At 28.7% G+C, this 12,692-nt stretch overlaps 2 protein-coding genes across 2 annotated transcripts; both read right to left on the reverse strand.

The window, feature by feature from the left end:
- Window positions 1-5,304: 5,304 nt before the first annotated feature.
- LOC150033796 (S-protein homolog 1-like) lies at window positions 5,305-5,757 on the reverse strand. Its single transcript, XM_090317075.1, has one exon. The coding sequence runs from the start codon at window positions 5,755-5,757 to the stop codon at window positions 5,305-5,307; it is 453 nt and encodes a 150-aa protein (XP_090173201.1).
- Window positions 5,758-9,842: 4,085 nt separating this feature from the next.
- Window positions 9,843-10,292, reverse strand: LOC120084689 (S-protein homolog 1-like). Its single transcript, XM_039040495.2, has one exon. The coding sequence runs from the start codon at window positions 10,290-10,292 to the stop codon at window positions 9,843-9,845; it is 450 nt and encodes a 149-aa protein (XP_038896423.2).
- Window positions 10,293-12,692: the final 2,400 nt, after the last annotated feature.

A 12,692-nucleotide genomic window follows, 5' to 3' on the forward strand; every position in this document is an offset into this window, starting at 1 on the left:
AATGTAAATGTGTTAAGTTCTGAGTTATTATGTATGTATTCAGGGTTTGAGCAAGGTTTAACAGGTAAGATAGGTGGTAAGTGTCAGCAAAAGGGTTGGTAACTGCTGCAGTCACCATTCCGTCCAGGTTAGGAAGGTAATCTGGTACGGGGTGTGTCAAAGGTAAATTTGTCCTAACTCTCTTTATCTTTTGAAATTGTGTTTTATATAATATTTTGAATATGTTGTTTCTATAGGAAAAAATGAAGGAACATAATTCTAATAATCCTGTTAGAGTATCATTGTTTGAAATTGTGTTTTATATAATATTTTCTTTTCTATTAGTATTGAAAAGTATTATTGTTTGAAAATTTTCTAACCATATTATTGGTGAAAAAGAGTGTTACTACCAATACTCCTCATAAGTGTTTGGTGCTAGATTGAGTTGGTTCAGGTGATGTCATTGCTGAAGGTAGATGATTTTCCAATGATACATTGATCCTTGTCCATCACATACCTGGGTGGTGCGGCTGAGCCAGAGTGGGCTCAGCAGACGGCCTACCCAAGGCTTCGATACATTTCGAAATCGAGAAATTTCTCAAGACGATTCTGCGGGAGCAGATGTAAAAAAAACGTAATTCCTTCTTCTGGAGGCCTACATCTGACATTATAGTTCATAAAGTTAAACTATGTCAGAAAATTTGGCTATTATTTTGTGAATTAAGTGTTTATTTAGTTCATTAGCTAATCTATTGCTATAGATAGATCATGATGATTTATGAAAGTTATTTTTGTTTTATTTTTTATTAGGTGATTGATTCAAGGATAAACATCGAAGCTACATATTTTGTGTGGGAGATTTTTTCTATCGCTATAATCTAAAAATCTCTTTTGATTGTATCAACATTTTGGGGTTATATATATAGTCATTTTATTTTGATTAAGAATTTACAAATTGTTTTATTTGGTCAGAACTTTGTTGGAACATACTTTCAATGACTATATCAAACCCTTTTTTATCAATATAATGTTTTATTTCTTTTGTATGCTATAAATTTGAAGATTTTGGTCATAGTTATGATTGTGGATTTGGATGAAATGTGAATTACATCTTTCTTCGTCTAAACAATAATATGGACAAACGACTTCTATATCTATATGTTTATAATTAATTATAAAATAATATTTGTGAAACAAATTGTAAAATCTAAACAAATGTTTTTAACAAGTGTTATTAAAGATCAACTACAACAGTGCTTTTATTATTACAAAAAATGCTATAGTAAGTTCATTAACATTAAAATTCATACTTGAAGATTGGGTATAATTTATAGCTTCTTCCATTACAATGAAAAAATTCTAATAGAAATAAGGGAATTTCAATAGCATGTCTAAAATCGCCATAGAATGTCCTTTATAGCATTTTTTTTATTGTTATGAAGAATTTTAATAGTAATTTTTCCAAAACAATAAACAATTCCATAACATTGAGTTAAAGCTATCATATGTCAAATTTCTATAGCAGTATTAATAGTTGCACAAAAACGTTATGGACAGTCGAGGACTTTTAATAACATCGGCTATGACATCATTTATAAAACGTTATGAAGACTCTTTGATAGCGTTTCTACAATGTGATTAAAAATGTCATTGGAATGTTTTGATAGCCTTTTTTATAGCGTGGGAAACACGCTATTAAAACGTTTCAATAACGTTCTTTTTAGCATTGAATAAACGCTATTGACATGTTTTGATAGCGATTTTATAATGCTATAAAAAATGCTATCAAAATGTTTCAATAGCATTCTTTTTATGTTATGAAAAGTTTTTATAGTATCATATATCCATTATGAAAACGGTATTTTTATTTAAGAATATACCATGGACTCCTATTGTTTGTATTTATATATGTTAGTTGTTGAAGTGATGCATGAATAGTTTTATTTATGCTTTTATTAACTTTCTTTGAAAGGAGAAAAAATAATAATAAATAATACGTAACCATTCACACTCTAAGTTTTTTTTTTTTTTTTTTTTTTTAAGATAATAAAAAGGAAGTAAATAATTAATGACCAATAATGAATTCATACAATATTCTTTTTGTTATCCTTAAGTAAAATAAGTCAGGGTATGGTTTTAATTTTGTTTTGTTTTAATGTTCTGTTACATAAAAATGCTTCAATGTGTTGTTGGTTTCAACTCTACATTAGCCATTTTAAACGTTTCATTTTCACTTTTAGACTTTGAAGATAAAAAATTTTCCGTTTTAATTTCTAAGTCTTGTTCTAATGACCAACTTTCTTAAATTTTTAATCATGGTCATTATATGTATGCAAGTTGAATAACCAAAACCAACTGTTAATTTTCAAAATAAGGTTTTGGTATAAAAGAAATTGGGAATAGAGATTAAGATCTCATTAAAACAAATATTCAAGGAGAAGTAATTTTGGTTTCATAATCCCTATGAAATCATTGACGAAAAAAAATTAAGATTTTAATCTAAGACTGTCGTTTAATAACCATTTGATTTTTTTTTTAATTTTTAGTTTTTAAAAACAAAAACCACACATGTTTGATTAGGAAAATATTTTAAATGGTCAAGCTGTTGAAAATATTTAAAAGGTATAGCAAAATTTTAGAATTATTAATGATAGACGCTGATAGACACTGATAGACTTCAATAGACACTGCTAGAAGTCTATCAATGTCTATCAGGATCTATATTGATAGTTTTAAAATTTTGATATATTTTGTAAATATTTTGTTTTATTTTTTTATATTTAAAAATGACCCATTTGATTATTGTTTTTGGCTTTCTACTTTTTTGAAAATTGAAAACCAAAAACATGTTTGGTAATTGTTTTTAGTTTTGTGTTTAAAAAAGTAAAACCCAAAAACATGTTCGATAATTGTATTTTTTTCTATTTAAAAAAAATAAAAATAAGTTGGGATGATTTTTTTGTTTTATATTTTTTATAAAAATAAAATCAAATTATTTAATAATTTTCCATCTAATGTATGTAATTATAAAACTAATCTTTTAAATTTTTTTCCCTAAAGAATTGATATGGTAAAAAGAATATCAATATTTAATTTTCTGATTAATAACAAATTAAATGGAGAAAAACTACCGACAAAATACCCATAAAAATACTTTCATTTGTGTGAGAACAAATTATAGGAGATTAATCAAGGAAACAATCAAAACACTTCAAATTCAGGTTGGTTTTTTTAAAGACGATTTTGTTCCTCCACGATGCTCAAGATGTCATTAACAATAGTTTTGATGATAGGACAAATTACTAATAATCTATGAATACAAAACTTCAACTACATGATTCGACAAACACTATAATAGGTAAGTAATTATGTATATAAAAACAATTCTATCTTTTTGTATATTTTTAAACAGATAAGAAAATCATGTAATTATAGATTATTTGTGAACAGACAAATAATAACATTTTTGGTACAAAATTGTGTATTTTGAGGAAAGCCATGTCCTTTAATTAAGGGAAAAAAAAGAAAAAAGAAAAGAAAAGAAAAGAAATACACAATAACTAACTTCACTAATGAGATTAGCTATGCAATTATATGCAAATACGAGCTAGTGCAACCTGATGATTTTTCATTCTTGACTCACTTTGTTTCCATTTTCCTAGATCTGCATCAATTTCATATACTTTGATGTACATCAGTTAAATATTCAACAAATCCTTTGGACATGCATCAATTTCATACATGGGTACACATCAATCGCATACCCGAATAATTTAAGCACGTCAATTTCATGAAACTAAGATTTGTTGGACTTGCATCAAATTCATGCACACCAATAATGTAAAAAGAAAAAGAGGGCAAGAATTTATTTCATATTTTCATATAATATATATACGTGCAGGAGGTCCATATAAAATAACGTAATAACTAGTCATACTAAGCATATAACTGCATCTTACATTCATAATTTCTTAATAAATCACATGAAAACATTTCACATCAACATATTTCTCACTTAGGGTGTGTTTTGCTCACCAGCATGAATTGGATTGAGTTGTTAAAAATTACCAACTCAATATTTAGCCCACCAATTTCAAATGTTGTTGAAGTTAAATTAGTTATTTCAACAATAGACTTAACTGCGTTCACCCCAACTCAATTAAAAACTCAACTGTCTCTCCATAAGATATTTCCAAAACTCCACTCACCAATGAAGAGTTGAGATATGTCACTAGCTTTATTTTAGATTTTGCTTTTATTTTACGTTCATCATTTTATATTGTAATTGAGTGCTAATCTTATTTTGGAATAATTTGTAAATAAAAAATTGTATATTTTCTCCTACTTAAGTTTTTATGCAAATTTTTCTAAATATTGTGATATGAACTGTATCAAAGAATGTGTGGTGAGACACATTTGGTAGTTGATTACAACCAATCTTTTGGAATTGTTTATATAGTTTTTTTGCCAATGTGTTTTATCACGTTTTTAGAGGAAACTCTACCGAAAATTTTAATAATTTTATTAAAGAAGTTTTTACTAGTCACCTATTTCGAACAACGTTTTTAGAGTTTGACAATGAATTCTACAACTGAATTGGAATCTATTATCAATCCACCACGTTCTAGGTTTTGTAGGGAAACCTAAAGCGTGGTATGACACAATATATAAATTTGGGAAGATAAGGTGACGAGTAAAATAAAATAGTTGTACACTAGCGTTGTGCTTGCCACACCATCTCTAATTCTTAAGTTAGATAATAGAGTTTCAAGGGTTGTAACAAAAATTTTAAAGAATTAGGAGGAAATAGTCCTTGAAAATGGTCTAAAACATTATTATATTTATGGTTAACCTACAAGGCTTCCCCTATTTCCCTCTTTGCTTCTACGTTCCTTAGTAAAAAATTACAAAACAATTTTTTTACAGGTGAATGTATAGTATTTCAATACATCTCTTTACTATTTCTAATTTTCTAGAAGCATGTGCATTCAATACCCGTTTTCTATTTTCTTCTTGTCATTTTTAAGAAACATTCTCTAAGCTTGGGTAAAAAAAAACATCCTATTTTTAGTTCCATATTTTAATATAAAATGATATTACAATTTAGAAATTTTTTTTATTCATATAATGTATTTCACTATTTTTCCACATTAAATTTAAATTTTGGAGAACTAAAAACTAAAACTAGTTGTCAAGTACACATTTCCATAAAAAAGAAGAAAAACAATTCACTCAATATAAGTAGTACCTCAACATCATTTCAGTTTATTTATTAAAGTAAACATCAAATGCATGTGTATTTCTCATTTGTTGCACATCATTGGATTAATAAAGCTTGTGGATCCATTTATGAACATACTCATCAACTTTACTAGGATTGTTTCTCAAGTAAATTCCATCATCTTTAGCTGTCCAAATACAAGTTCCTTGAGTCCCACACCTATCACGGAGCCAAAAGTGTGTGGACTCAGGCCAAAAGCATTGAAAAGAGACATAAGCATCTTGCTTCATCAATTTGCACCAAAACAAGGTTGTTCCCCAAATGTTTTCCTTAAAGTTCCATTGGTAATCATCCCCATGTTTATCCAAATGGTGATATCTCAAATCATCGTCCTTGGACTGGCAGTGCACAACCATACCGAGGTAGCTTAGCCCGTTTACAACGTGAACATAATACCTCGAAGGTTGTGGTGGACGCGACGACACCCTCGGAATTTGATCAGCCCTGACCAAAGCCACCACGGCGAACCATAAAACAACCACAGCCCTCCTCATCATTTTCTCTTTAACCAAACTTTTGTTTATCTATTTCCTCGTTATAATTGATGTTTTGAACATGTCTATGTATGGAAATAAATATAATACTTACAGCACAGGCAAGAAATCGAAGAAATGCAATGGTTTGGTTTTAATTAAACAATTTAATCTTCTACCTAATTTGGTGTTGTACATAGTATAATTATTTTCCTTCTTAATTAGCAAATGGTAAAAAATCATTAATTAGGTAGATATTATTAACTTTCAAGAATGAAATTGATTGAATTGGAAATAGAAAGTAATTTGTTAATATTTTAATTGTTACGTCTGATCATAGGACAACTAACATAAACTTTTAACTATTTTAACGTCAAGGTTTGAGTTTACATTTCTATTTGAATAAATGATGTGTAATTATTTGTGTAGAATTGCATCCTTGTAATTTCATGAGTTCCATTGCTTCACAAATGTATGTCTTTTAATTTAACTAAATTACATTAGGGCTATGACTATTCAAATTGTCAAAAATTAATCTATAAAACTATCTTAAAAGAGATAATGTGCATTTGTTCTTCAGAAAATTTGTTGGGCATTTTTCACCATTTTCATAAGCAGTTTTCTCCAATGAAACTTTCTCCATTTTTATAATTTTTTTGAAATTCAATTTATTCTTTAGAAAATTGAGATTTTGTTAGATTTTGTGGATGAAGTGTTAGTTCCATCAGAAAAGTAATTTATTCCATCGTAGAAAACAATTACTTTTGAAACTTTGGTATTAGAGTGAATAAAATTGTCTTAAAAGAGATAATGTGCATTTGTTTGGCTCAGATGCTATCCTATATACAAGGTTCTACATTTGAGAATATTTTCCCTTTGAAGTTCCCTAATTCACTGGTTCTTTAATTTGTATGGTTTAAAAGAAAATAATAATAAATTGACCTTCTGTTTATTGGCTTGGGGGCGTGTCCAGAAGTGCCTACACTAGGGTACCTTCCCCTTCCACAATCTTAGATCCTAAATCAATCGAACTCACTTTCCCCATCTTCTCCAAATATAGAGGTGGAAGAAACCGCTTAATATATAATAAGCTTGTAAAGCCCTAATTAAATGTTAACGAAAGAGGTCAATCCAATCTAGTTGATTCGAGATTCAGAAGTCAAGGATCAACATACCAATCGATCCGTAGATAGTTTAATGAGCACTGCATCAAAATTATGATGTCTTACCCATTTTAGGATGATGAGACAATGCTAAGTTGTATATTAGGGTAAACACTATGCTTTTATTGATTTCTATAAGTGCTTGAATAATTATTTTATGAGAACATATATGTTGCTCTTTATAGGAATCACCTATGTGAGTGTGAATGGGTCACTTCATGAGACCAGGCAGAGTTCAAGGTCAAAATGAATAATATTATCAGAACTAACTTTGTCAAAATAAGAAACTATGTGACTTCTATTTTCTTAATTTTTACTAGATAAGTTGGTAAAGGGCATCAAATCCACTTATTAACCAAGTAAACCATATTGATGCTCACTAGTGAAATTTTAAAGTTTTACTAGTTAACCCAATGCAGGTTCTTCATTAGGAAAACACTAAACATTTTATTTTTCCGGGGGGGGGGGGGGGGGGGGATAGGGAATATAAATGGTTTGTGACTATTCATAATGAGTTGCATCCTTTTAGTTCCACGACTTACATTATTTCATGAATGTGTATGCGTTTTTAAAATTTAACCAACTTAAAGAAGGGATATGACTATTCTTATGACTACAAATTAATCTATAAATATGCTTCTTCTTCAAATTGATTTTTCACATTTTTCATAATTAATTTTGTGAAACGTATTTTTTTTTCTTGTTGAACAAAGTTGAGTTTGTCGAAGAGGTGTTGCTTCTATGAGAAAGGCAACCTATTCTATCTTGGGAGACAATTACTGTTGAAAATAGAACAGTAAAGTGAGCAAAATTGTCTTCAATTAGACCATGTGAATTTGTTGGACTCAGATTCTCTCCTATATAAAAGGTATTGTATTCTCTACTTTTATGTGATATTATTCATATAACAAAATGTTTGTTAAAAAGGTGAGAAAATATTCGTGCAATTGAATGGTCGAACAAAAAGTTAATAAGAAGAAACCCTAAAAAATCATACTTTTTAAGTTCCAAAAATTGTAATAGATACTTACAACTCAACCTAACTAAACTCTATACTCAAAACACAAATGATGATTATCAACTATGCACCCAAAACACATATAGTAATTATCGACAAAAAATTATCATACCAATTTAACAACTATGTACGCAAAACGTACCCTTACATATTATAGTTGACCATGCCAAAACATTATCAGATAAATATTATTTGTTTTGCACTAATTAAGACATTTTAATAGAAGTATCACTTATCTCAATATTAAACTCTAATTAATCCTTAATTAAAAAAATATATGATAACTTTTTGAAATAGAAGTTATTGTGACTTATAGTTAGAATAATTAGTTATTTTTTGTGGAAATTTCCTTAGCATTAATAGAGATTATGGCAAAAATACCTTCATTTGCGTTAGCTTAGGTGCAAACAAAGATCTATGTGATTACACACATTACTTCAGTGAAAATATTGGGAAACAGGTGAAAGGCAAAGGAGTTAACAACCATGCATTAAAAAGATCATGCATCAGCAAGACATGCGGCGAAGCTAACTGCATCACACGCAAAGAATAGGACGATCGGCAATTGAGAACAACGACGTGAAAATGTTATCTGATATGTCTACTGTGGTCCGGAATGGTAGAGAATGTTCTACGCATTCACCTAATATACGAAGAGACCCTACGGTACAGAAGGAGGTTACACAGACACAAACAGAGAGAAATACCATATGGAAATCGTTTCTGGGAAAAGTAGAAGGTAGGAGGAAGTGCTTGAGAGAGCATCCCCTTGCCAGAAGTAAGAGTGCAGCGAAGAAAGAAGAGGCGATGACCATAATAACTCGAGGGTAGCAAAGATTGTCAACCGACAACTTTGCTTATCTACCTTCTTCCATTACCTTCATCTATTTTCTTTTAGTCTTGTCACTTAAACATTCTATACTACATTTCAAACATTAATCATATTATGTCTTCGATGCTATTTCTCATCTCCTGTTTTATTTCTATTTTATCAATGAGTACCTAAACTTTTAATGGATTGAGGTGATGGTACACAACTACAAAACTGGATTTTAATGTTGGTTTAAAATTGACATTATAGAGGTATAATATCGGTTGACAACCGACATTAAAGATTATGTTATAAAAGTTCTTTTCTTTGCGTGTGATGCAGTTATAGATGACCAAGATGTCAATGCTAGTTATCTTCAATTTTAGTTTTCAACCAACATTGAATACTATTTTCAATGTCGATTTTTCACCTACTTTTTTGTCAGTAATTATTCAATATTAAATGTCTGTCATAGTTTTGTCATTAAATACATACATATATATATTTACCTGTACATACACAAAATAAAATCTTAATTATTTGTATGTATACCAACCAATAAAAAATAAGTCCATAACCAACAAATTTAATATTCTTTAGAAAAAGAAAAACATTTAGATCATCAAATTAGAGAAGAAACAATTTTCAAACTTCCACCATTTCCAAATTCAATAGACAATAATCTTGGGTAGGAACCTTCTTTATTGGCTTTTAAATAATTTTATCACAATTAACATCAAAAGATCGAAACTAGAAATAGAATGGAGATTTTTTTTTTTTTTTGTCCTTTAAGTCCCATAAATTTAGATTTGGGAATGGACAAAAAGAGGAATTGGAAGAGTTCTTAGATGAAGCTGAGAAATGAAGAGTTATCATATAGGAGAGAAAAAATTTGTGTTCTTATGCTCGCAAGCAAGAAGCCCCTGAATTTCAAGTTTTAAAAACTAAAACTAGTTATCAGATACACATTTCCATAAAAAGAAAAAAACAATTCAGTCAATATATAAGTAGTGCCTCAACACAATTTAAGTTTCCTTATTAAATTAAACTTCAAAGATGAAGTGCATGTGTATTTCTCTTTTGTTGCACATCAATGAATTAATAAGGCTGGTTTGATTTAACTGGTAGGGAGCCATTTGTGAACAAACTCATCAACATTAATCGGCATGTTTCTCAAATAAATTCCATCATCTTTAGCTGTCCAGATACAAGTTCCTTGTGTCCCGCACCTATCACGGAGCCAAGTGTTTTTGAACGACTCTGGCCAAAAGCTTTCAAAAGAGACATATGCATTTGGCTTCTCCAATTTGCACCAAAACAAGGTTGTTCCCCAAAAGTTTTCCTTAAAGTTCCATTGGTAATCATCTCCACGGTTAACCAAATGGTGATATCCCAAATCATCGTCCTTGGACTGGCAATGCACAACCATATCGGCGTTGCTTAGCCCGTTTACCACGTGAACATAATACCTCGAAGGTTGTGGTGGAGGTACCGACCACCTCGGAATCTGAGCCCCGACCAACGCCGCTGTGGCAAGCCACAAAACGACCACATTTCTCATCATCATTTTCTTTTCAACCACACTTTTGTTTATCTTTTTCTTTGTTACAATTGATGTTTTGGACGTGTATATATAGCTCAGGCAAGAAATTGAAGACATTAAATGGTATGGTTTTAATTGAAAAGTAATTAATCTCCTACCAAATTCTGTGTTGTGCATAATATAATTTTTCCTTTTCGGTTAGGAAACATTAACAATGCTATTTATGTATATATTATTAACTATTCAAGTATTTTACTTCAAAAAATTAAAAAGAGAATGCTTGATTACGTTAATGTTATTGGCCTATCTATGAAAAGTATTCGACTTCACCTAACACATGAGCATAATATAATTAACATAAACTTCACCTATTAATGTTAAGGTTTGAGATTCAATCTTTCACTTCACATATTATTAAAAAAAAAAAAAAAATGTTCGTTTACTTTGAAGAGATCATCAGAGATGAGAAAATTCCATTGAGTACATGTTTTTCACTTCCAATCCAAATGTATCATTAGTTTAACATTAGTATATGGATGCCTACAAATATAGAAAAATTAACCAAATATCATAAAATATCATAAATGTAGATATGGTGTATAAATAATTTATCAACATTAATCTAAAATAGTTACCAACTATATGAATTAACCCATCATATTATGAATTAATGACAATCTATTAGAAAAGTAATACTATGGAAGAATCAATAAAAATTCAAGTTTATAGATAATAACAAAGTATAAGAACAGTTTTTAACCAAAAAAAAATTGGTAAATTTGATATATCAATTATATAATTGATATACTTTGTTATATATATATATATATATATATATATGCGCCGATATAAAAATAATTGGATTAACAATAATGGGAAAAATCAGATTTCTTTTCACAAATTTCAATAGAATATTTTTCTTAAATTCAGTTTATTTTTATTTTTTCTATGTACCATCGTTTTCTGAATCAATTGCATTTAATATTTATGAAATACAACATAGTATTAAATCTCCGTCAAAATATCGATATTTCTATTAATATTTCCACGTTTCTATAGGGTTCAACATTAACGTTAGAGAGGATCAATATTTTAATTATATCGTAGAAAAAATCAACGAAACACCAAAAAACAGGCATCAAAATGCTACTAATATAAATATAATATAAATAATAAATATGTTAACTTGTTTGATAATAAAAAAAAATTTTGTTTATTAATTTAAATTTATTTTTTGATTTATAATTTTTTAGAAATATTCATCAAAATTAACATTTTATCGATATTTCCATTGAAATTTTCATAAAATTAAGACCTCGATATTTCAATCGATATAAACGGGCTTTTATCTTTTTTATATTTTTATGAGGTGACACTGGTTCATCACAAAGAAGAAATTTTTTTTTTAGTTATTTTCTTTTTTTTGGGATCAACTACCAGTAGTATTTTGAATTGGATTAATTTTTATTATTTCATGCTACTGAAATCTTTTCGAACTTAAATCGTTGTAATTTAGATTTATTAAAGTTTAATCTAATCATTAGAGGTGTTCGATGACCCAAAAAAACCGATCAACCTAATCCAACCGGATTGGGTTATCAATTCATCTGTGTTAGATTAGCAGATAGGTTGTTCTTTTAAGTACTGTTGTTTTGTCTTGAACAAAAGGGCCCTTCCGTCTCATGGTTGGGAGGGATATATAAACAAATTATCAGTGAGAGCTTTAGGAGCAAGATGTATTTATAGGGGTAAAATGATAAATTTGATCTAGCTGTAAATACGAACGACCTATGAATGATCGATTTACTAATTATAGTTAAATCAAGTGGACAAAAATATATCTATAGTGAGGAAAGTATCACCATCGAGTTATAGTGGTGTGTCTCGGTAGTTAAGGAATATTCATTAATTCGATTTAAAGAGTTTAATCAGTTAATCTCAAATCATTAGAGCTCATGATCTTTAGGTTCATCAGATCCTTCTACTAGCTCGTAGAAGATTAAACTTTGGATTAGAATATTGAGCGAATTTGAACTATTCAAATTCGAAATTAGGGTTTGAATTTGAATTGTTCAATTTCAATTTAGGGTTTGGATAAATATATTTGATATAATTAAAAATTTAAATTTATCGAAATTTAAATGTAGTTGGAGAATTCAAAATATTTGAATGATGATTTTAATATTAGTTATATGAATAGGATTCATGTTTCAATTAGGTATTTTATTAATTTAATATTTGTATTAAATTACTATTATTTAATTAATTAAATCTAGTTAATTAATTATTTAATTAAATTAATTTAAAATTAAGAAATTCAATCCTGGTTTAATTTAGTTAAATTAGAATTGAATTAAACATTATTATATTTGAAATGGGCCTTAATGGATTTATCCAATATTTAAATGTCCATTTTCACCAGTA

The sequence above is a fragment of the Benincasa hispida genome, chromosome 9 (assembly GCF_027475165.1).
Source record: "Benincasa hispida cultivar pf3 chromosome 9, pf3_genome.v1.1, whole genome shotgun sequence".
NCBI classification, from domain to species: Eukaryota; Viridiplantae; Streptophyta; class Magnoliopsida; order Cucurbitales; family Cucurbitaceae; genus Benincasa; species Benincasa hispida.